Below are 23,885 nucleotides of genomic sequence, written 5' to 3'. Positions count from 1 at the left end.
TGTGTGGGACATGGTAAGAACAACCACCTGCTGCTGCTTTCTAAATCTCCGTGTCAGGGCTATGGATTGGATGAGAGAGCCCCTGTCTCTTCTAAGTGTTCTAGCTAATCTAATGAATGAAAAAGGGAAAGGCAGAAGCAGCTGTATGTTTTCATGACACAGAGCTGATTTATGCCAGAGAGAATATCTGTTTACACCGACTGCAGATAACACTACTGTCACCTAATTTGCTAAGTGACAACTTTTAAAGAAACACTTAGTCAAAACTCAAACTCTGATAGGTTTTTACCTATCAGAGGTAGGATGTTGTTTCCCTCACTAGGAAATGTATCTGTCTTTTGAATTCTTGAGGACCAGGTAAGTGAGAGCTGAGTATGCTTCCTGTTTTTCAGTTTTCCCTCAGGCAGCTAATAATTTAATATGTTATATTTGCAATATATGTTAGAAACATAAAATCATATAGTTATAAATATAGACTACCATGAGAGCCTGGAAGTACCAAATCTAGTTTAAGAATGCTGAGGTACTCAACTAAAATAAAAAAGTTTTTTGGTAGAAAAATCCTAGTACATCTGTGACAGCAATACTAAAGAAAGAAATTCTCCTTGTAGGGTTATTAGAATGCTATTTTCTTGAAGTAACTTAATACTTACAATAAAGACAGAATATTTATTTGTCTAATTTATTTTTTTAGAAGATTTTTTTTATTTATTTGACAGAGAGAGTACAAACAGGGGAAGCAACAGGGAGAGGGAGAAACAGGCTCCCGCTAAGCGGAGAGCCCAACATGGGGCTCCATCCCAGGACCCTGGGATCATGACCTGAGCCAAAGGCAGCCGCTTAACTGACTGAGCCACCCAGATGCCTCAAGACAGTGTATGTATTATTATCTCATTACCTTATAGCAACACAGTAGTTCCAGGTAAGAGGATACAAATATAAAACACACAAAAAAAGACTCAGAATGTATTTGAAGGCTTTTATTAGGGCAAACATTTTCATAACCATAAATATCTCATTATCACAGATAGATTGTTCTAGGTATCTTTGTTAAATAGTAATCCAAAGTGAAGTAATAGTAAAATAAATTGTAAATGAAGATATTTCAGCATATAAACCAAGGAGTCTTCAACAGTTTTTAATATGAGGATCTAATAACATTATTTTCCACATAAGTAATTATTAATGTAAAAACCAGAATTAATAGAGATGATACAGATGATACTGTACTTTTCCATAATAAACATGTTTAATATTTTTATGAATCCCATTCAGTATTACAAAATAAATTTTACTGGACAAAAACTTTTAAAATTTCAGAAAAATAGACATGAGAAGGTTGCCAATGTATATAGTTAAAAAATATTATTATAGGCATGGAAGTGTGACATAGTCACTTCAACATAAGGAAATGCTATAAAAGCAGAGGGTTGTCAAAACAGAGTCCAAGAGATACTCTGAAATAATGAAAAATCAAGATCTTGTAGGAATGACAAGAATTTTTAATGTATGACCGATACTAAAATGCCAAAGGGAAAATGAACAGAACTATTTCCTCATTGTAGTGACAATGGGCAGAGGCAGATTTTAAAAATGCAAGGACATAGCAAATTAACTTACCATCTCCTTCAAATAAAAATGTGAATCTCTTGGGAGAATTTAAGCACCATAGCAGGCACATCTATAACAGTTAGTGAAATGCTTTGTATTTCAATGGAAAACTATTTCAATGGCGAAAATGACATAGGAATCAGAAGCATATTCTGCTGAGACTCAAGGAAGTTAACGCTTTCCCGAACTGGAAAAAAAAATATTCCATAAGAAGGCATATAAAGTTAAAAACTCAATCAAATTTGTTGTATGAATAATTCATGCCTGGAGAAATAGCTTACCAGCTGCCACAACCCTGGGATCCTCATGAGACTGATGTCGCCCAGCTGCACGACTGTCTGCACTCTCGTTCCACCAAAGAACGTGAACTGCAGAAATAAACCAAAAATAGCTTCTAAAGACTGTGGTGTTACCACAAATAAGAAATACCGAAAAATTAATCAGAAATATTAAGTCTTGTTCTTTAAATCAAAATAGTGAGTAACAGAAAGGTAACATTAAGTATGTTAGTAATAAGATTTCAGAGGGGGTCAGAGATTTGGGAGAGAGATTTATAAATTAATTAATCAAACTGGTTTTATAGATGAAGAAACAGAAGGCTGGAAAGGTAAAGTAAATAACACTAAACACACAATTAAGTCTAGAATGAGGCTTCATGACTTCCTAATACATTTTAGTTTATTTAAAAAAGGAAGATTATAAAAATTGTGTTTACTAATGAAAATTTTGATGATATGAAGAAGCAAAATATAAGTAGCATAATTTTAACCACCTCGAGAGAACCTCTATTGAAATTTAGCACATTTCCTTTAAACAAATGAGTAAAATCAAATTAGGGTCATACTATATATTACACTTACCCATAGATTCAACAATGCATATTTCCCATGGCAGTAACCTTAATTTTTAATGGCTATGTGAATTCTTCCCTATAGATATAAGAACTTCTTATCCAAACCCCGACCAATAAGATTAACATTTTATTATTTTTTTTGAAATATGGAATAAATGTTTTTGTGCATAACATTTTATAAATTTTTAATTATTACAAAGTAAGATATGTTAGCTGTATAGGAAAATGTGGATAAAAAGAGAAAAGAGGAGTCATTTCTATACCACCTAGAAAAACAATGCTTTTGTATTTGCTGTATCTCTTTCCATATTTATGTGTATATACATGTACTTTTATGAATATTTATACACAAACATAAAAGTTTATATAAATATATGATGTAGATGATACATATATTTTTCTGGATTATATTCATATTACATAAAAATGTTTCTTTATTGTAAACAATACTGACATAAACATTAGAGCAGCATCTACACATGTATCTGTAATAATTACAAAGCTGATAACGACTACTAGTAATATTTCTTGGGTGTTGATTATGTGCCAGACCTGGTTTTAAGCATTTTTCATGTATTACTCATTTAGTCTTCATAATAATTTTAGGTGGTTGATTATTAGTATCATTTTATGGATGAGGAAACTAAGGCACATTGAGGTTAAGTAACTTACCCAGAGTCACAAAGTTTTAAGTGGTGAAGCTGGGATTCAAACCCAGGCAGTCTAGATCTGAATATTTTCTTAATATAAACTCCTAAAATTTAAATTGAGAGAACCAAACAGTATATCTTATGTATATAGACATTTATAAATATACAGTGTATATAATATATACTGTCCTCCAGAAATGATGTACCAATTTATACGCAGCATATTACCATTCTCCTAGTACACTAAGAATGGATTAAGATTAAAAAGTGTGTGTAGAGACACATTTTCTTTCTTTTTTTTTTTTTTTAAGGATTTATTTTAGAACATACATGCATGAATGGGGGAAGGGCAGAAAGTGAAGGAGAGAGAGAATCTCAAGCAGACACCCTGCTAAGTGGCAAGCCCAATTCAGGGTTTAATCTCACAACCCATGAGATCATAACCTGAGCCAAAAATCACAAGTTGGACACCTAACTGACTGAGCCACGCAGGCGCCCCAAGATTACAGTGTGTACACACGTATTTTTAATAACTTAATCCTTGCAAAAATTATACGTGTCCACTATAGTAAATTAAAAGTTAAAAAACCTTTAATCTCATTATTTAAATATGGCTATATATTTTATGTCATTTCAAATTTCCTTCTTGTATAACTAAACACACCTACATATCCATGCATATTTCCTTAATATTGGCAAAGATGATTAAAAAAATTAAGGGTTTTGCTCAAGGCAGCCTCAGACTGGCCTCTTCACAACACAGGAACCAAACCCTGCCCGCAACTGGCAAAAAGCACCATTGCAGCAACTGGACTGAAGGCAAATGTGGCTCAGCCACAATAGTACAGTGATGCAACATACATTGGAGTCACTCTGGAAGGGCCAGGTGAACAGGGGATACTGCACTGCAGAGCACTACGTAACTGGTTCTTCATAAGGCCATTACTTGCCTAACACATAGAAACAGACACAGAGAGACAAAATGAAGACACAGAAGACTATGTCCCAAATCAATCAACAGGACAAAATCCAGTCAGAGAACAAATGAAACAGAAGCTACATACCTGATAGAGAATTTAAATTATACTCATAAATATACTCACTGGACTTGAGAAAATATCTCAGTGAGACCCACAAAAAAGAGAAAATACAAAAAAGAGCCAGGGAGAGATGAACTCTGTAAGTAAAATTAAAAAATACACTAGAGGGAATATATAATATATTAGAGGAATAATATTAGGGACCAATAAGCTGGAAGACTGTAATGAAAAACAATCAAGCTGAATAGGAGAACAAGAAAAGATTAATTAAAAAAATGAGAACAGGTTAAGGGAACTCAGTGACACGGTAAAGTGTGATAACATCCCCATTATAGGGATCCCAGAGAAAAGAGACAAAAGAGCCAGCAAATTTATTTGAAGAAATAATAGCTGAAAACTGGAGATTCAGGAGGCACAGAGAATGTCTAACAAAATCATCTCAAGGAGGTCCACACCAAAACACTAATTAAAATGGCAAAAAGTACTGAAAAAGAAAAATTCAAAAGCAGCAAAGAAAACAGTTATATGTAAGGGAAATTCCATAAGGTTGTATCAACTGATTGTACAGCAGAAACTTGGCAGATGAGAAGCAAATGGCACGATGTATTCAAAGTGCTGAAAGGGAAAAACCTGCCACTGAGAAAACTCTATGCAGCAAGACTATCATTGAGAACAGAAGGAGAGAGAAAGAGTTTCTCAGATGAATCAAAGTTAGAAGAGTTCACCATCAGTAAACCAGCCTTACCAGTAATGTTAAAGTGGATTCTTTGAATGGAAAGGGAAGACTGTAAACAGAAGTAAGAAAAGGAGGAGAGGAAAAAAATTTCAGAGGTATGTATAAACTTAATAAAAGTAACAGATTAATCACTTATAAAACCGGTATGGAGGTTAGAGACAAAGCAGTAAAATAAGGTGTATCTATAAAAATAAAGTCAAGGGATTCACAAAGAAATGTAAAGTATGACACCATATACCTAAAACATAGAGGGCAGAGGAGTAAAGATTTAGTGCTTTAAAATGGGTTCAAGCTTAAGTGACCATCAACCTAATATAGACTGCTATATTTAAACCTAACGGTGACCACAAGTCAAAAACTGGGATACACAAAAAATAAAGAGAAAGGAATCCAAGTATATCACTAAAGAAAGCCGCCTAACCACAAGTGAAGAGAGAAGGAATAGAGAATAAAAAATTAAAAAAAAAAAAAAGAACAAATTACAAAATGGCAGTAAGTACATACCTATCAATAATTACTTCGAATGTAAATGGACTAGATACTCTAATCTAGGTGACTGAATGGATAAAAAAGCAAGACATCTATATGCTGCCTACAAGAGACTCAGTTCAGACCTAAAGACACCAGCACAAGCCGACTGAAAGCGAAGGGATGGGAAAACATTTATCATGCAAATGAAAAGCTGGGAGAGCAACAAATAGAATTGGAAACAAACAGTGTAATGAGACATTAAAGAAAGACTCTACATACTCACAAAGGGAACAATCTCAAAAGAATATGTAACAATTGTAAATACGTACCTAACATGGGAGCATCCAAATGCATGAAGCAGCTATTAACATAAAGGAAGTAATCAATAGTAATACAAAAATAATAGAGGACTTTTACACCCACTTACATCAATGGATAGATCATCCAAACAGAAAATCAACAAGGAAGCAGTGGCTTTGAATGACAAATTAGATAAGATGAATTAAAGGTATATTTAGAATATCCCCATCCTAAAACAGTGGAATACACATTCTTTTAAGTGCACATGAAACATTCTCCAGAATACATCGCATGTTAGGCCACAAAAAAGTCTCAATAAATTAAAAAAGCCCGAAGTTATACCATACATCTTTCCCAACTACAATGCTATGAAACTAGAAATCACAAGGAGAAATTCTGGAAAGACCACAAATATAACTGAGGTTATAACATAGTCATAAACAATGAATCCATCACCACGAAATCAAAGTGGAAATCAAAAAATACCGGAGACGAATGAAAATGAAAACACAAGTGTCCAAAATCTTTAGGATGGAGCAAAAGCTGTTCCAGGAGGGAAGTTTTTAGTAATACAGATCTACCTCAAGATGCAAGAAAAATATCAAACACCTGAACCTTACCCTGAAAGAAGCCTAGAAGAAAAGGAACAAACAAAACCAAAACCAGAAGAAGGAAATAAAAGAGCAAAGAAATAGAAACAAACAAACAAAAATAGAACTTATCAATGAACCAGGACTAGTTCTTTGAAAGATCAAATTGATAAACCTTTACTCAGACTGTTCAGAAATAGAGAGCAAGGATTAAATAAAATCAGGAATAAAAGAGGAGAAATAACAACCAGCATCACAGAAATACAAAGAATTAGAGAATATTATGAAAAATTATATGCCAACAAATTGGACAACCTAGAAGAAATGGATAAATTCCTAGAAACATAAAACTTCCTAAAAGTGATCCAGGAAGAAACAGAAAATTTAAATAGACTGTGTAAGTGATATAATTCAAACACTGATAAAAAAACTCCCCAAAAGTCCAGAATCAGATGGCTTCACAGGTGAATTCTACCAAACATTTAAAGAAGAGTTAATGCCTATTCTTCTCATACTATTCAAAACAACAGAAGAGGAAGGGAAGCTTCCAAATTCATTCTATGAAGCCAGCATTACCCTGACAACAAAACTAGATGAAGACATTACAAAAAAGAGACCTACAGGCCAGTATCTCTGATGAACTTAGATGCAAAAATTTACAACAAAATATGAGCAAACTGAATCTAACAATACATTAAAAAACAATCATTCACCATAATCAAGTGGGATTTATTCCCAAGATGCAAAGGTAGTTCAATATTTGCAAAGCAATCAACATGATACATCACATCAATAAGAGGATAAAAACCGTATGATCATTTCAGTAGATGTAGAAAAAGCATTTGACAAAGTGTAACATCCATTCATGATAAAAAAACCCTCAACAAAGTGGGTTTAGAGGGAACATATCTCAATATAATAAATGCCGTATGTGAAAAGCCCTATGCTAACATCATACTCAATATGAAAAATAGAGCTTTTCCTCTGCATTCAAGAACGAGGTAAGAATGTCTACTCTCAACAATTTTATTCAACATAGTATTGGAAGTCCTAGCCACAGGAGTCAGACAACAGAAATAAATTAAAGGTATCTAAATTGGTAAAGAAGAAGCAAAACTATTTGCAGATGGCATGATACTATATATAGAAAACCCTAAAAACTCCACCAAATATTACTAGAACTGGTAAATGAATTCAGTAAAGCTGTAGTATACAAAATCAACATACAGAATCTGTTGCACTTCTATATACAAATAAGTAGCAGAGAGAGAAATTAAGAAAACAATCCCATTTACAATTGCATCAAAAATAAATATCTAGGAATAAACTTAACCAAGGAGGTGAAAGACCTGTATTCTGAAAACTATGAATCACTGATCAAAGAAGATGACACAAACAAATGGAAAGATGTTCCATGCTCATGGATTGGGAGAACCAATATTGTTAAAATGTCCATATTGCCCAAAGCAGTCTACAGATTTAATGCAACCCCATCAAAATACCAACAGCATTTTTCACAGAACTAGAATAAATAATTCTAAAATTTATATGGAAGCATAAAAGACCCTCAATAACCAAAGTAATCTTGAAAAAGAACAAAAAAACTGGAGGCATCATAGTCCCAAATTTCAAGATACACTACAAATCTGTAGTAGGTACCAGCACAAAAATAGATGCATAGATCCATAGATCAATGGAACAGAATAGGGAGCCCGGAAATAAACTGATATCTATATGGTCAATTAATTTTCAGCAAAGGAAGCATAAGAAAAAGTCTCTTCAATTAATGGCGCTGGAAAACTGGCCAGCTACATGCAAAAGAATGAAACTGGACCACTTTCTTTCACTATACACAAAAATAAACTCAAAATGGATTAAAGACCAGAGGCATCTGGGTAGCTCAGCCAGTTAAGTGGCTACCTTTGGCTCATGTGATCCTAGGGTCCTGGGATCAAGCCAAATATAGGGTTCCCTACTCTGGGGAACCTGTTTCTGCCTCTGCCTCCTGCTCATTCTCTCTCTCTCTTGCTTGCTCGCGCTCTCTCTCTCTCTCTCTCTCTCTCTCTCTGTCTTAAATAAATAAATAAAATCTTTTAAAAAGTGGATTAAAGACCTTAATGTGAGACCTAAATAAAACCTTAACTCCTAGAAAAGAACATAGGCAGTAATTTCTCTGACATTAGCCATAGCAACATCTTTCTCGATATGACTCCTACAGCAAGGGAAACAGCAGAAATAAACTACTGGGGCTACATCAAAATAAAAAGCTTCTGGGGTACTTGAGTGGCTCAGTTGGTTAAATGTCTGCCTTTGGCTCAAGTCATGATCCTAGAGTCCTGAGATCAAGACCCATGTCAGGCTCCCTGCTCAGCAGGGAGTCTGCTTCTCCCTCTCCTTCTGCCTCTCCCCTGGTTTATGTACACCCTCTCTTATTCTCAAAATCTTTTAAAAATTAAAAAAAAAAAAAGCTTCTGTACAGCAGAAGAAACCATCATCAATACTAAAAGACAACTTACTAAATGAGAGAAGATATTTGTAAATGATGATCTCATAGGGAGTTAATACCCAAGATATATAAAGAACCTATACAACTTAAGACCCAAAAAACAAATAATCCAATTAAAAAATGGGCAGAATACACGAGTAGACATTTCTCCAAACAAGGCATACAGACGGCTAACAGACACATTGAAAGATGCTCAATATCCCTCATCATCATCAAAACAAATCTAAATCACAATGAGGTATCACCTCAAATCTGTTAGAATGACTAAAATAAAAACACATGAAACAGCAAGTGTTGGCAAGGATGTGGAGAAAAAAGGAACCACCATGTGCTGCTGAGAAAAAAGGAACCCTCATGTGCTGTTGGTTGGAATGCACGCTGGTGCAGCCACTGTGGAAAACAGTATGGAGGTTCCACAAAAAATTAAAAATAGAATTAACATAGGATCCAGTAATTCCACTACTGGATAGTTACACATATAATATGAAAATATGAATTTGAAAAGATACATGTACCCAGGTGTTTACTGCAGCATTAATTACAGTAGTCAAGATATGGAAGCAACCCTAGTTCCACTGGTAGATGAATGGATAAAGAAGTTGTGATATCTATCCATCTACCTAACCATCCATCCATCCATCCATCCATCTATCTATCTAATGGATTATTAGTGAACCATAAAAAGAATGAAATCTTGCCATCTGCAACACAAGGATGGATATAATGCTAATGGATATAATATTAAATGAAATAAGCAATCTGGGAAAGAAATACCATTATGATTTCACTTATAATGTAATTTAAGAAAATAAACAGAAAAAAAAGAGACCAAAACTGCCCCCCCTGACTCTTAAATATAAAGAACTCTTGTTGCCAGAGGGGAGGTGGGTGGAAGAGTGGGTGAAATAGGTGAAGGGAATTAAGAGTACACTTACCATGAGGAGTACTGAGTAATGTATAGAATTACTGAAACACTGTATTGTACACCTGAAACTAATGTAACATTGTTTGTTACTTACACTGAAATTAAAAAAATAAATGAAAAATTTAAAAATGTGAAATACAAACAGATAAGCCTTTTATTTATATTGCCAATTTTTTTGAGGGAAGAGGAAGCAGATATGAACCCTACAAGTTTAACCGATTTTTCTCTAACCTGTCTAATACTGTATCTATATAATATATCCTTATTAGGTAAAAACTGACATCTCATTATTGTTTTAATCTGAATCTTCTTTAATATATTTTTAATAGTCATCTGTGTCTACCTTTGTAGAAGTATGTACGTATGTATGTATGTATATATTTATTTTTTCCTTTTTTATTTTATTTAAGGTATTTTGGGAGGCACAAAATTTGAGCTTTATATAAAAAATCATTCTTTTTTAAAGATTTTATTATTTATTTGACAGAGATCACAAGTAGGCAGAGAGGTAGGCAAAGAGAGGGGGAAGCAGGCTCCCTGCCAAGCAGAGAGCCCGATGTGGGGCTTGATCCCAGGACCCTGGGATCATGACCTGAATAGAAGGCAGAGGCTTTAACCCACTGAGCCACCCAGGCACCCCATAAAATGATTCTTTTAAAATAAAATTATTCTTTTTTCCCTTCATAGTTTCTTAATATGCTTTTTTGCTTAGAAATACTGTTTCCATATACATTATTAAATAAATTCACTGGGATTTTGTTTTAATAATTGTATGAATTCAATTTTTTAATTGAAATCCATAATGTATCTTGATTTTATTTTAGCATATGGTATGAGACAGGCATCTGATATTTTTTTCTCCTCTTCATATATTTTCCAACTTGACTATACATCTATAACACATGTATTAGAAGTTGACTTTATGAGCAATGATTAGGTTCAGTTTTGGATATGTTAGGTTTTGAGATGCCTGTTTGACATAAAATGGAGAAGATGAAGAGGCAACCGGATATTCTAAGTCTTTCAAATATTTATTAGCTATTCTTAGTCATTTATCCTTTCAGGTAAACTTTATAAACATTTTTCAGAGTTTGCCACCAAGAAAACTCTCTGAAATTCTGATTGGAGTATCTTTCAAGTTTAAAAAAATTAAATACCTCAGGGGCATCTGGGTGGCTCAGTGGGGTAAGCCTCTGCCTTTGGCTCAAGTCATGATCTCAGGGTCCTGGGATCAAGCCCTGCATCTAGCTCTCTGCTCAGCAGGGAGCCTGCTTCCCCTCTCTCTTTGCTTGCCTCTCTGCCTACTTGTGATCTCTCTCACTCTGTCAAATAAATAAAATCTTTAAAATATAAATATATATATATAAAATAAAAAATAAAAAATCTTAAATAGATATTAAATTAGTAAACCATATGCTTGTATCATATATATATATACCTAAATAGTAGAATATGGATAATTTTTTTTCTTTGGGCTTATCCATGTTTTCAGTATTTATAATAACTACATGTTGCTTTTTCACCCATAAACAATCTTTCTACCCCAAGTAATGCTATTTATAAAAAAAAAAAAATCCCAGGAGCATCTGACTGGTGCAGTTAAGTGTCTGACTCTCAGTTTCAGCTCAGGTCATGATATCAGGGTCTTGAGATTGAGCCCTTCATTGGGTGCCACACTCAGTGTGGAGTCTGCTTAAGACCCTCTCTCCCTCTACCCCGCCCCCCGCTCTCCCTCATGTGCATGTGTGCTCTCTCTAAAAATAAATAAATTTTTAAAAAAGATTTTATTTATTTATTTGACAGAGAGAGCTCATAAATAGGCATAGAGACAGGCAGAGAGAGATGGGAAAGTAGGATCCCCGCTGAGCAGAAAGCCCCATGTGGGCCTTGATCCCAGGACCCCGGGATCATGACCTGAGCTGAAGGCAGAGGCTTAACCCACTGAGCCACCCAGGTGCCCAGTTTAAAAAAAAAAAAAAAAAAAATTACAAGAAGCATAACCTTGAAGTTACAAGAGAAATAAAATTTTAGAGATGTAATATATAAAATGATGACTACCAGTTAACAGTTCTATATTGTGTGTGTGTGTGTGTGTGTGTGTGTGTGTGTATTAAAGATTTTATTTATTTATTTGGGAGAGAGAGAGAAAGAGAGAGAGAGAGAACATGAGAGGAGAGAGGTCAGTGGGAGAAGCAGACTCCCTGCTGAGCAGGAAGCCTGATGTGGGGCTTGTTCCCAGGACTCCAGGATCACGACCTGAGCCGAAGGCAGTCACTTAACCAACTGAGCCACCTAGGCACCCAATTCTATACTGTATATGTAAAAGCTAAAAGAGTGGATCTTAAAACGTTCTCATCATAAGGAGAAACAATTTGTAACTCTGACGTGATGGATGTTAACTTACTGTGATGATCACTTCACAACATATATTAAATCATTATGTGCATACCCTAAACGTATATGTCAATTTTATCTCAATAAAACTGGGGAAAAAAGGAAAAAAAATCACTGAAAGTACATTCAGAGGAAAATAAAGTGATAAAAGAAATAGGTGACCCTTTCAGGTTCCTTCCAGTATTTAAAATTTTATCATTTTGATATATCAGGGAAAAGAACAGTATTTTAAAAAAAATTTTATAAGGTGAAAAACATTCTAAATAAGGTGTAAAACAGGTCGCCTTGGTGGCTCAGTGGGTTAAAGTCTCTGCCTTCGGCTCGGGTCATGATCCCAGGGTCCTGGGATCAAGCCCCACATTGGGCTCTCTGCTCCATGGGGAGCCTGCTTCCTCCTCTCTCTCTGCCTGCCTCTCTGCCTACTTATAATCTCTGTCTGTCAAATAAATAAAATCTTTAAAAAAAAAAAGATGTAAAACAACTTTGCTCAACCCTTAAAATTACAAAACTAAAACTTGGGCAATAAGAAGCAAAATATACTCCATAATGAGAACAGAGAAAAACTGACCAAAGGAACTTAATGTGGATCACTCATGTATTTTGCAATTTCAAAAGAAGAAATGGACAACTGTACCTCTGTTGAGCACTCCATATTCTGCATGGAACACTCCAACTAGTTTTGTGTAGCCTCGGTTGATGTGAGCATGAACTGCCCTTTTAAATGAGTCACCCCATAGAGCTGGCCCACCAGGTTTCATCTGAAAAGTAGCTAGTTCATAGATCCCTAGAACAGGGAGAAAAATAATTATTTTATAGAACACATACAAGCAATTTCTAATCATGTTCAGTTTGGTTCCAGTGGAAGGCTATCTACATCTATAGATTCTGAGAATCATACCTGCATACCTATAGGCATATTTACTAATAATCTGCATTGTTCTTCTTTGCTTTTATGTTTAGAAAGTCCTTGTCCTAGTTTAAGGGTCAGTCATTAAACTTATCATACATAACAAACAAGAATGGTTGGAATCTGTAGTTCAGATATTATCTATTTTTAATCTATAAAATTTGTCAAAAGTTATTAAGAATTTATAATGTAGTAGTATTTTTTAGTTGTCTGAATCTATAGTTTTACAAAAAAATGAAGTATTTCTAGTGTCTTATAGTTCCATTCTTCTTACCAGTTTCTATTAACTTAACTCTCTATATAATTTCCTCTGTAAGATTCCATTTCCAACAGGAACAGCAAGCAAATAATATACGTAAAGTGACAGTCTCTGAGTTGTTTTTTTTTTTTTAAGATTTTATTTATTTATTTGACAGACAGAGATCACAAGCAGGCAGAGAGGCAGTCAGAGAGAGAGAGAGAGGGAGAAGCAGGTTCCCTGCTGAGCAGAGAACCCGATGCGGGGCTCGATCCCAGGACCCTGGGGTGCTCGATCCCAAAACCCTGTGATCATGACCTGAGCTGAAGACAGAGGCTTTAACCCACTGAGCCACCCAGGCACCCCGGTCTCTGAGTTCTGAGGAAAAAAATAATCTAAAGGAGATGGGTTTTATTATTCCTAAATATCCAGGTAAATACTTGAAAAGCATTTTACCTTCTGGATGAAATACAGACCAGGTGAAGAGAAGGAAACCAGGGGACAAGTAGATTTAGAAAATACAAGAAAAACATACACAAGTTACTGAAGAATCATGAATAACATAGAGGAAAAGAACTAAGATTTGATACTGTTTGAGAAGCCAACTAATTCATTTAGTTAGTGCTGAAAGCTGAGGGGGAGCTATGAGAATAAATTTCCAAATAAGATTTTTCAAATCTCTTATAATCTAAAATGCACTACAAAGTTGGGAATATTGGGGGAAATAAAACAACACTTAAATTAGTTTCTTCTTTTGCTAATCTGACCTTTGTTTAAAACTGGATTGAAGTAATAATTTCTTTAAGTCAGCAAGAAGTGAAATCAGCAAGAAGACAAATCTTTAGGAATTACTTTCAAACTGAGAAATAAGAAAGAGGAAGACACGAGAGTTAGACTAGAGTAATACAGCTTGGTAGTTCCAGTTAATTCATTCCCCTAGTCAATTTAATAAGCAGATATATACTTAAGATTTAAAATAGTTGTCATTTATGGAAAAATACTTTTATATTTAAAAGTTTGTATTATTTTAAAATTATGACAGAGTATCACATCACATACTATCCCTCACCTACCCACAGATGTATTCTCTGCTCCCAAGGCCCAACTTCTCAACCTTTACTGACCATGTCAACTGTTTCTATCATATAGCTAAGCTTTAAGAATCAATAAGATACCAATATGGAAAAACACTTCATTATTTAATGGTCATTTTTTAAAAAAAGGTAAGCTAAGAGCACCAATTTATTTTTACCTGAACAAGCAACATATGTTCTATATTAAACAAAGATTAACTTCTTTTCTAGTAGAACTTGAGTTTTTATAGCTTAAAATCTTCAATGATTTCTCTGTCAGAATTCAAAGTGACTAAGAGGGGAGGACTTACCTTCTTTTGGAGGCTTTTCTAGTTTGCACCATGGCACCAGATAAGTAATCTCACTCTCTTGTATATCAATAAGAGCCAAATTGGGAATGAGGTATTGTTCTTGCCATTCCTTATCTTTGGCCAATGCTTTCCGAACTTGAGTCCGATGAGCAAAATTATCTATGGGAAAAGGAGTAAGAAAACCAAAAATTATTAATTTAAAATCACCTGTACTTTTTCTGGGTTTCATTCAATTCAACAAGTGTTCATCAGGGGCACAGAAGGACATTGTATTGTATCACTGGAGATAACATACAGATGTGACATCTGTTCCCAAGTTTCTCATGGCCTGAAAAGGGCAGTAGAAATGTAAACAACTAATGATAATGTCATACTGTGGGCTCTGCAGGCTCTACCATTTAGTAGGCAGTTGTGTGACTTAGGTTAAGTTATGAAATCTTTCTGTGCCTATTTCTTACTCTGTAAAATGGGGATAATGATATAGTATCTCCCCCTAGGACTGTTTAGATTAAATGAATTAGTACACAAGAGGAGCTTACAACAGTGTTGGGCACCTTGTTAGAACTTGGTATACATTAACTAGTTTTATTAATTGAAGGCATTTAAATTATAGCAGCAGTTCTGTGGTGGTGGGGAGGGGTAATCAGGTCAAGATGTACCTTGAATTACATTTGAGGTAAATGAAATTAAGATGAACTTTGACAGCTACTGCTTTGATCTAAGTTTCCAAAGGAATAAGGCTGTTTCTCTGCCATTCCCTCTTTTTACTTAGTACTATTTCTCGTCTTTTTGTTTCCCAAACAACTACATATTTTTGCTAACTTATGGACCCAGTACTACATTTAACAATTAGGGCTTCATAAAACTAATGGCAAAATAGTTTTCTATGGTTCATGCTGAGGATAAAGAATAATATCTATCTTAGAGCTTAAGTAAATTTTATGAGGATTGCACTAGCAGATTTTTGTGTTTTTGTTTTGTTTTTTGTTTTTAACTGGGATATAATTCAACTGGTGGTGCATTAAAGCATAAATTGTGTTTTAATGGGGTTTGTTTTACTACAATTGGGGAAAAACCTCTAAACTATGGACCTACTAAGTATAGAATGAGCACTTTTCACATTAAAGTATTTTATGACTATTAACTTTGGACACTGATGACCAAATACTAAATGAAATTATCAAAAGTTTTTTTGGATATTATGATGTACTACTGTGGACTTCAGAAAGATTAGACAATGGAGTAACAAACATTCTGGGGATTCCATCAACCATACTCCTTCCTCTACTAAACCAGAGGTGGATCAGCTTCAATATGAGAAGAAAACTCTAATTCCTTTTCTTTTATTTCCCTAAACTAGTAAAATGACAGTGAATAGAAATAAAACTGTGTATACAAATAAAACTGTTCCCAAACCTAACAGATTTATTATATCTTACAGAAGGCTGAGGGTTTCAAAGTTTACTATCACCTCCTATTCTATTTCACTAGAGCCCCCAGGCATTTGAATGATTTGTTAAAACACTGATTTCCAGCTATAACTTCACTTTAAAAAAATTCTATTTTCGTTTTATGATCTTAAACCACCTGGGTTCTTGAAATCACTGCTTTAAATTTTTCATAAACCATCTTTACAATAAATAATCTATTCTTAACTTTTCTTAAGAATTAAAGTGTGGTTCATAATTTTATGACTTGAAATCTGAGATGCCATTTTCTTACTTCCACATTCTCATATGGCAATGGAAGTTTCCAGCAATGGGTTACAATAGGTATACCACTGGGAGGCACAATCACTGAATTTATTTTTTGGTATTGCTATTTAAAAGTTTTACTTCACCTCTATGTATTTATAGCAATATAGATTCAAGAACTAAGTAGCTAAGTCACGGGTAACATCTAACGGAATGAAAATCTGTACTGAATACTTAAGCTGATGACTCATACCATACTTCCAAATATGAAACACTTTATTCATTCTGCCTCCAAATTCTACACTCCAGTATCCAACCAATTCAGAATGAGCTGTCCGAAGATGAATGTTTTTCTTAGTATTTTCCAGGAACTCATTCATCTTTGAGGGCTTAAGGTAATAGGTACGAAATTCATAGACTGTTCCATCGTATTGCCTGGGGCCTGTAGCAAAGGATGAGCACACCTGAAGAAAGATAAGGCAAATTTAAATATTTTGGGAAGGTACGGTTGTAATACTATGCCACAACCAAATCTGAGTCTGGAAACAAGGGACACTCAGTAGACTCACAATCTGTATTTCTGTGGTCCTTTCTCCATAGATAATTTGTTTAGAGAGGTATCAGTAAACTACTTTTAAGTATTCCCAATATATAGCTACTATCTGCTTGTAGGTGGTCTACCTCTAGTTGCTTTTTCATGAGAAGTTTCTTCTAAGAATCCACTGGGGCCATTTCTTTACCCAAAAATTATAATTAGGATCATAATAAGTTTTGCAAATAGTTTTAATTATCCCTTATTTAGTCAGTATTACATCTTTAATCAATAGTATATGTTTATGTTGAGTTAAGCATTTAAAACAATTTTAAATATATAGTATTTTGGCTGGCACAATGGATATGTATTTACTAGCAGAAGATGTTTTTTCCTTTTCCTTTGCTTTCCTTTCTCCTTCCTTTCGTTTCTCTTTCCCTTCCCTTTCTCCTTTTCTTTCCTTCTTTCCTCCCTCCCTCCCTTTCTTTCTACAATGGAAATTGCTGGTCAAGTCAAGGTATTTCCTAAATCTAATGAAGTAGACCACTGGTCAAAAAATAGGATAGAGGGGCACCTGGGTGGCTCAGCTGGTTGAGTGCCAAATTCTTGATTGCCACTGAAATAGTGATTTAACGGTTGTGAGATCCCTGCCTCCAGCTCTGAGCTGAGCATGGAGCCTGCTTAAAGTTCTCACTCTCCCTCTCCATCTGCCTCTCCCACTGTGCTCTCTCTCTCTTAAAAAAAAAAAAAAAAAGGCGAGGGGACCGTCTGGGTGGTTAAAGCCTCTGCCTTCAGCTCAGGCCATGATCCCAGGGTACTGGGATCGAGCCCCACCCATACTGGGCTGTCTGCTCAGCAGGGAGCCTGCTTCCTCCTCTCTCTGCCTACTTGTGATCTCTGTCAAATAAATAAAATCTTTAAAAAAAAGGATAGGAATTTAGTAGGAATTTAACTAATGTAACAGTAAACTGTGGCCTATCCAATTGCATTGTAATACAGAATGTGTAAAGCTAGTAAAGGCAAAAAAGTCGGAGTCACAATTGTCTGATTCATTGTTTTTTTTTTTTTTAATTTAAAAGAGATTTTATTTATCCATTTATCTGAGACAGAGTTCATATGAGCAAGGGGTGGGGGATGTGGGTGGGCGTGGGGGTGGGGAGGAGCAGAGGGAGAGGGATAAGCAGACTCTGCTAAGGGAGGAAGCTCCTCCCTTAGCTGGGTCTCAGGACCCTGAGATCACGACCTGACCTGAGTTGAAACCAAGAGTTGGACACTTTACCTTCCTGAGCCACCCAGGTACTCCTGAGTCGTTTTTCATTATAGATGCAGTCTAAAGAAAGGTATTTAACCCACCCAGTTATACCATGTTAATGGAAATACTTTTTAAGAACCATTAGTTCCTTTTCTAATAGTCCTTTATTCACTCTGTAAATTTCTGATTTGGTTCTCTGAGTGAACTGAACTTTCAGTGGGAAATGCTTTTCCAGAAATTATCCTCTTTGTGTTTATATGTGTGTATATAAACACAGATATATGTAAACACAGACACACTCATATGGTATTCTAATTTACGAATCCATCTTACATAAGTTTGGTTAGCATGTGCACATTTCCTAAAGCTGATTACATCAGCATAATCTATTATGATAGTTTTCATACCTATAAAGCTACAGATGAATTTTGGGCTTACGCTGACTACCTGGTACAACAATCAAAAGCAGTCGGCTTCTTGCTCTGACATTTATGTATATATGTGATCTATCTATCTATCTATCTATATGTTTTACAAAGCACAATGGTATTTTACTTGTGTATAAGGCTGAATTATAGTAAGCTATTTTGAGTTCATACCATTCATGTCTATGATGAATTATATTCTTATTGTCTGATTGACATTTGCCATCAAAAACAATGGCAGCTGCTGCTAGGTTTGACAGACATTCTTTTTTGGGCCGTTTTACTAATCTAATAACAAAGCTATGCAAATGAAAACTGCTTAATATTTATAGCTTAAAAATATAAATAAAATATAAATGTATCAAAACTAGGCCAATGGGGTACTTGAAACAACTGCTTTTGAATTTTTTTATGGACCCTGTATTTGGAGAACAAAATAAGTGACCACAGGCGCACATTTTTTATTATCTTCTGCGGAAGCGTACAATAGGAAAGCTCAGGGAGAGGTTAACAGCAATGAAGCAATGAGATGTGTATGTGTGTGGGAAGGGGTACGGCGATCTTTGTTGAGGGTAACTGTGCAGCCACAATATAGGACCCGTATGCTAGGGAAGGATACATGAATGCTTCAGGCCCCCTAATCTCCAAAGAAAGGCTCATTTTCCACAGCACTGACTTCCAATTCACTTATGAGAACCACTGGCTGACATGTAATAAAGTCAAAGTTCAGAATAAAGTTTTCCGGAATAACTCTGCCCTGCCCAGTAGAGTGAGAATCAGGAAACATTAAAGACTGGATTGCTAATCTTGGGTGAACAGGCCATCGTTGGTTCCTCGGTCTTCAGCAGACCGTCTGTCTCTAGAGTAGGTTCAGCCCCTTCTGCTTGTCCCCTTCGAGAAAAGTACAAGCCTAAGTGTCAGAGGGGAAAAACAAAACAGAACAAAACAACCCTGCAGATGTGCGGAATAGGCCAGGTCCCGACAGTTAAGGCTGAATCACAAAATTCTATTACGTACGTTCCTCATCTAAGGTTAAGTGAGGTCATCATCATGTTTGCTAAGAGGTTCCTGGCCCCGTCGGGCTAAGACACCCCCGCAAGAGGCAGTGGGCAGGACGTTCCACCACCGGCACCTTGGCCCTCCTCTTCAAGGTTCTCTGCAAAACGCTCGGAAGTTTTGTTTAAACTGCGAGGGGGGCGGGGCGGTTCTTTTTGCCCCTGGTATGGTTGGCCTAGTTTGCATCTACCTTCTGTCTGGAGGGGGCGGTGGCTTGTCAAACGACAAACGACAAAATCAGTAGGGAAGTTTCGACCAGCAAGCAAAGCACCAGGCACTGGTCCCAACGTGGCAAACGCAGCAGCCTGGCACCTAGGCCAGAAAAACCCTGTTCGCGGTTAGTCGCGAATTGGCCGGGAGGCGACACTGACCACCGGACCATCCCCCAACCGCGCGCCGCTTCCTCCCGCGCGTCCCGGGACGCCCCACCTGCGGGATCTGGGACCGGCACTAGAACCTCCGCGGCGGTTCCACGCCCGCAATCTGCACCGACGAACCGGATGGCCGCATGCGCGGCTCTCGCAAGCCTGGGCGAGCAAAATTGGGCAACGCATGCGCGTGGCCGCTAGTTCCCCCGCTAACGCCCGCTCCCCTCCCCCAAGGAACGGCTTGGGCTCGTCAGGGCGGCGGGTACCTGAGGCGCGAGCGTCCGCGCAGCCAGAGCCCTAGTCAGGCCGCTTCGGAGGACGAGCATGGCGGGGCTTCGGGCGCTGGGAAGGACAGCCAGCCGGTACTCTTTCTTAGATTCCTCCTGTTAAGACTTACCCGCCTGGAGACGCGCAGCGACTAGACGACTGGCGGACGCAGGCGGGGGCGGGACTCGGCGGCTTCAGCTCCGCCTCTCGTGCCGGAGGCGCGGGCACCGCCCCGAAGGCTCGAGTGCTCCGTGGCCCAGCGCCGGGCGCCTCCGGAAGGCACGTGCCCTTTGGTCCTTGGCTTGTTTCCTCAGACTCTCTTACCCCAGCGTCAGACGGCGCGTTAGGATTGTGTGAAGGCGGAGACCGTTTCTGCTCCACCTCTCTGAGCCCATCACCTCCTCTCCACGCGCAGCTGAGCATCAGTTCTTAAGAGTTCGTGTGCCGACCGCGAGTGCTGCCCTTGGAGGAGGGCGGATGCTGCGTGCGCCCGTGGTGCTGTGCATTTAAAATCCTCGAGGTCTTTGCCGTGGTTCATCTTCAGTCGGGGTGATTGACGTAAAAACCAGGGAGCCTTCACTTGACCTCATGAAGTGCATCCTCTTTCCCTAATCGTCACCCCAGCGTGACCCCGTAAGGCTTCTCATAATTGACGTTGTATTTCTCAGGAGCTCAGAAGAATGAGGGTGTCGAACCAGACGTGAGAAAGTCAAAGTTAAACATACGCTGTTAAAAACGAGAGAATTCCGTAAACTTTAAAAGCAAAGCAGCCGACTTCTGAACTAGTCAGTCAGTAGTCCCTGTCTCCGGTTATCGGTGACCAAAATAACATCTTCAGCATTTCAAGCTGTTTCTTCTAATGCCTGTTAGTATGTATGTGTATATATATATATATATATATATATATATATATATATATATTTAAGATTTTACTTATTTATCAGAGAGAGAGAGCGAGCCCAGGCAGACAGAATGGCAGGCAGAGGCAGAGGGAGAAGCAGGCTCCCTGCTGAGCAAGGAGCCCGATGTGGGACTCGATCCCAGGACGCTGGGATCACGACCTGAGCTGAAGGCAGCTGCTTAACCAACTGAGCCACCCAGGCGTCCCGCTGTTAGTATATTTTTAAATAATAGGTGTATTCTGCTATATCTTGATTTTTTCAGTTATAGTCAAAATATGTTGACCTTTATGCAAGAGGATTTAAGCCTCTTATGTACCACTCTATCAAAATAATTTTCCTTCCAGCGTCTACTGCTTACACTAAAAAGTTAATTGATTTCATTAATTTGCAGTATCTACATTATGTTACTGTTAACATTCTTGTTAATAATTACATTATTGCAAGCATTAATGGCATGTTACTTACATTATTAGGACTAGGGAATTAGTTGTGCCTTGTGCGAAGACCTTTTGGTGATGTATACAGCAGGGAGTAGACTTTTGAAAATTATAATTCCAGAGGGGGTGAGTCAGTTTTTCTGGATGACAGGCATCCATTTCTAATACAGACAAAACAAAATTATCTGTACCCAGACTGAATCTTTAATGTTTAAATTTATTTTCTTGGGGGTCCCTGGGTGGCTCAGTGGGTTAAGCCTCTGCCTTCACTCAGGTCATGATCTCAGGGTCCTGGGATCAAGCCCCACCTCTGCTCAGCAGGGAGCCTGCTTCCCCCTTCTCTCTATGCCTATCTCTCTGCCTATCTATGATCTCTGTCTGTCAAATAAATAAATAAAATATTTAAATTTATTTTCTTAGCTCCCTCTGGAATTAACCCATTCACTCATTCCACCCATATTTGTTAAATTTCTTTTATGTTTCAAGCACATTTGCAGTGACTGGGGTACAGAATTGAACAAAAGCTAGCATTCTTATCCTCTTAGAACGTAAAGGTTAGGGGAAACAAAGGAAGAGAAAAATATGTCAGAGATTAATCAATATTCTGAGGAAGAACGAAGTAAGATCTGAAGAATACAAAGTGTTGGAGGGAGGTAGCAGAGACTGTTAGCTGTTTATCATTTTCCATTCACCTTCTGGTCCCCTTTTTAAAAAATTTGCAGTAGAAACTATGCAGCCTCGTGTAGTCATGTGACTGAGTCCTGGCCAGCGCATTTATGACTTAACTGTAATTGATCATAGGCAGTGTAGGAGGGGTGATTCTCCTCTTTGGCCCTTTCTTATTTCTACATGCTGAAATGTGGATATAATGGGAAAAGCTTTTGAATTGTGTGGTAGAAGCCACATGATGGAGATGGTTCTAACACCAGAGAACACCATGCTAGGAGCTGGGGGCCACCTATCTCTGGACTTATTTTACAGGAGAAATCATCTTCTAGTTTAAGCCACTGCTACATCGTTTAAACCTATAACTATCATCAATAGGAGGATGACTATTTTATTTTTCTCTCTCTTTCATTTGTTTCTATTATTTTCTTTATACCTATCGCTTACTGATGACAAAATTCTTTGCCAAAAGTATACATTTTTTTTTCTCACTGTGATTAAACCTATTAATCAGCTTATCAGTTTCTTCTAATAGAGTTATCTTTTGGGAATTCTTTGTGCTCTTGCTCCAGTGTGGATAGTTGTTTTCTAAGGTGACATGGTAATACTTCTGGGATCTCCTTTCGCTAATATCCTGGGGAATAACATTTGCCTTGTTTTCTAACTCCTGTTTTCAGGATCTTGTCTATTGCCCCCCCCCACCGCCCCCTCCTAATTTTAGGAGTGGGTACATGGGAATTAAACTTTTGAGAACTTTATTTCTAAAACTGTATTTTATCAACCCTCTTAATTTATAGTTTGGTTGGGTATAAAATTCTACATTGGCAGTAGTTTTTCCTCATATTTTTAAAGGTAATGATTCATTGCAGTATAGCTTCTAGTGAAAAATTTATGCCATTCTGATTCCTGATTTTTTGGTATGTGACTTGTTTCTCTCTGGAAGCTTTTATGTTTTTCTCATTTTTCCTGATTTTCTGAAATTTCATAATAATGTGCCTTGGAATAGTTCACACCCCCCCCCCCAATCTATTATTTCAGTAGACCTTCTCCAATCTGGAAACTCTTTAAGTTGTGAAAAATTTATTGTTTCATGACCTTTGTCTATCAGCTTATATTTGGAGTGAGACAAAAAAAAGTTGACAGCTATATGAGTATGGGTGGGTCTTGTTAAGTAATGGGCTTTACTGTAATGTGACCTGACTGGACCTTCAGTGGACTTCTCTCATCTCAACTGTTACTGTCTGTCAGTTATTTCTCTTGTCTAGTAAGATTTCCCCTACAAAGAAACTTTCAGTATCCATCTGTGAAGTATATAATCTTTACTGCCAGGTTCCTGACATTGTGGAGGGAAGGAGGCCAGAGATCTCAGTATTGGTAGTCTTTCAGGAATCTGTTAATTAGCATAGGTGAATTTGCTTTTACACATTAACACCAAAAATGTGTTAGACTCAAACTTATTTTTTATAAGAATCCAAAAGTGAGTTTTCCTAGTATATAGGCAGCTCTTTATACATCTTGAATTAAGGACACAGATTTCTTTCACTTTGTCATTTTACTCCTCCCTAGAATCTTATCCATAACTAATTGCTTCTAGCCAGCAGAAAGATCTTCTAAAAGGAAAATGCGTACAATATAGGAGTAAAATTTACAACTATAACATAGAGATAGATGAACATTGTTA

The 23,885-nt window shown here is 36.9% G+C and overlaps 1 protein-coding gene across 5 annotated transcripts; it reads right to left on the bottom strand.

Annotated features, from left to right (window-relative positions):
* Positions 1-965: 965 nt before the first annotated feature.
* On the bottom strand, positions 966-20,638 carry NIPSNAP3A (nipsnap homolog 3A). Of its 5 annotated transcripts, none has more exons than XM_082695113.1 (7): positions 19,526-20,638; positions 16,553-16,763; positions 14,606-14,764; positions 12,711-12,860; positions 3,137-3,218; positions 1,893-1,979; positions 966-1,798 (listed from the first exon to the last, which is right to left on the bottom strand). In XM_082695113.1, exons 1-6 carry the CDS (start codon positions 19,532-19,534, stop codon positions 1,916-1,918), a joined length of 675 nt encoding a protein of 224 aa, XP_082551239.1. In that variant the 5' UTR covers positions 19,535-20,638; the 3' UTR covers positions 966-1,798; positions 1,893-1,915. The 5 variants fall into 5 exon arrangements, with proteins under 5 accessions (XP_082551239.1, XP_082551238.1, XP_082551237.1 ...); XM_082695112.1 differs by having other exon boundaries at positions 20,199-20,537; XM_082695111.1 differs by lacking the exon at positions 3,137-3,218 and having other exon boundaries at positions 20,199-20,510.
* Between the last annotated feature and the right edge of the window lie 3,247 nt (positions 20,639-23,885).

The sequence above is a fragment of the Mustela nivalis genome, assembly GCF_964662115.1.
Source record: "Mustela nivalis genome assembly, chromosome: 13".
NCBI lineage: Eukaryota > Metazoa > Chordata > Mammalia > Carnivora > Mustelidae > Mustela > Mustela nivalis.
This window is presented reverse-complemented; position numbering and strand designations above follow the sequence as displayed.

Coding starts and splice junctions, on each gene's coding strand:
- NIPSNAP3A (XM_082695111.1), bottom strand. CDS start 20,258: ATGCTCGTCCTCCGAAGCGGCCTGACTAGGGCTCTGGCTGCGCGGACG. Junction 14,765..16,552: donor GTTTCATATTTGGAAGTATG/GTATGAGTCATC, acceptor CTTTTCCCATAG/ATAATTTTGCTCATCGGACT. Junction 1,980..12,710: donor ATATGGAGTGCTCAACAGAG/GTACAGTTGTCC, acceptor TTATTTCTGCAG/TTCACGTTCTTTGGTGGAAC.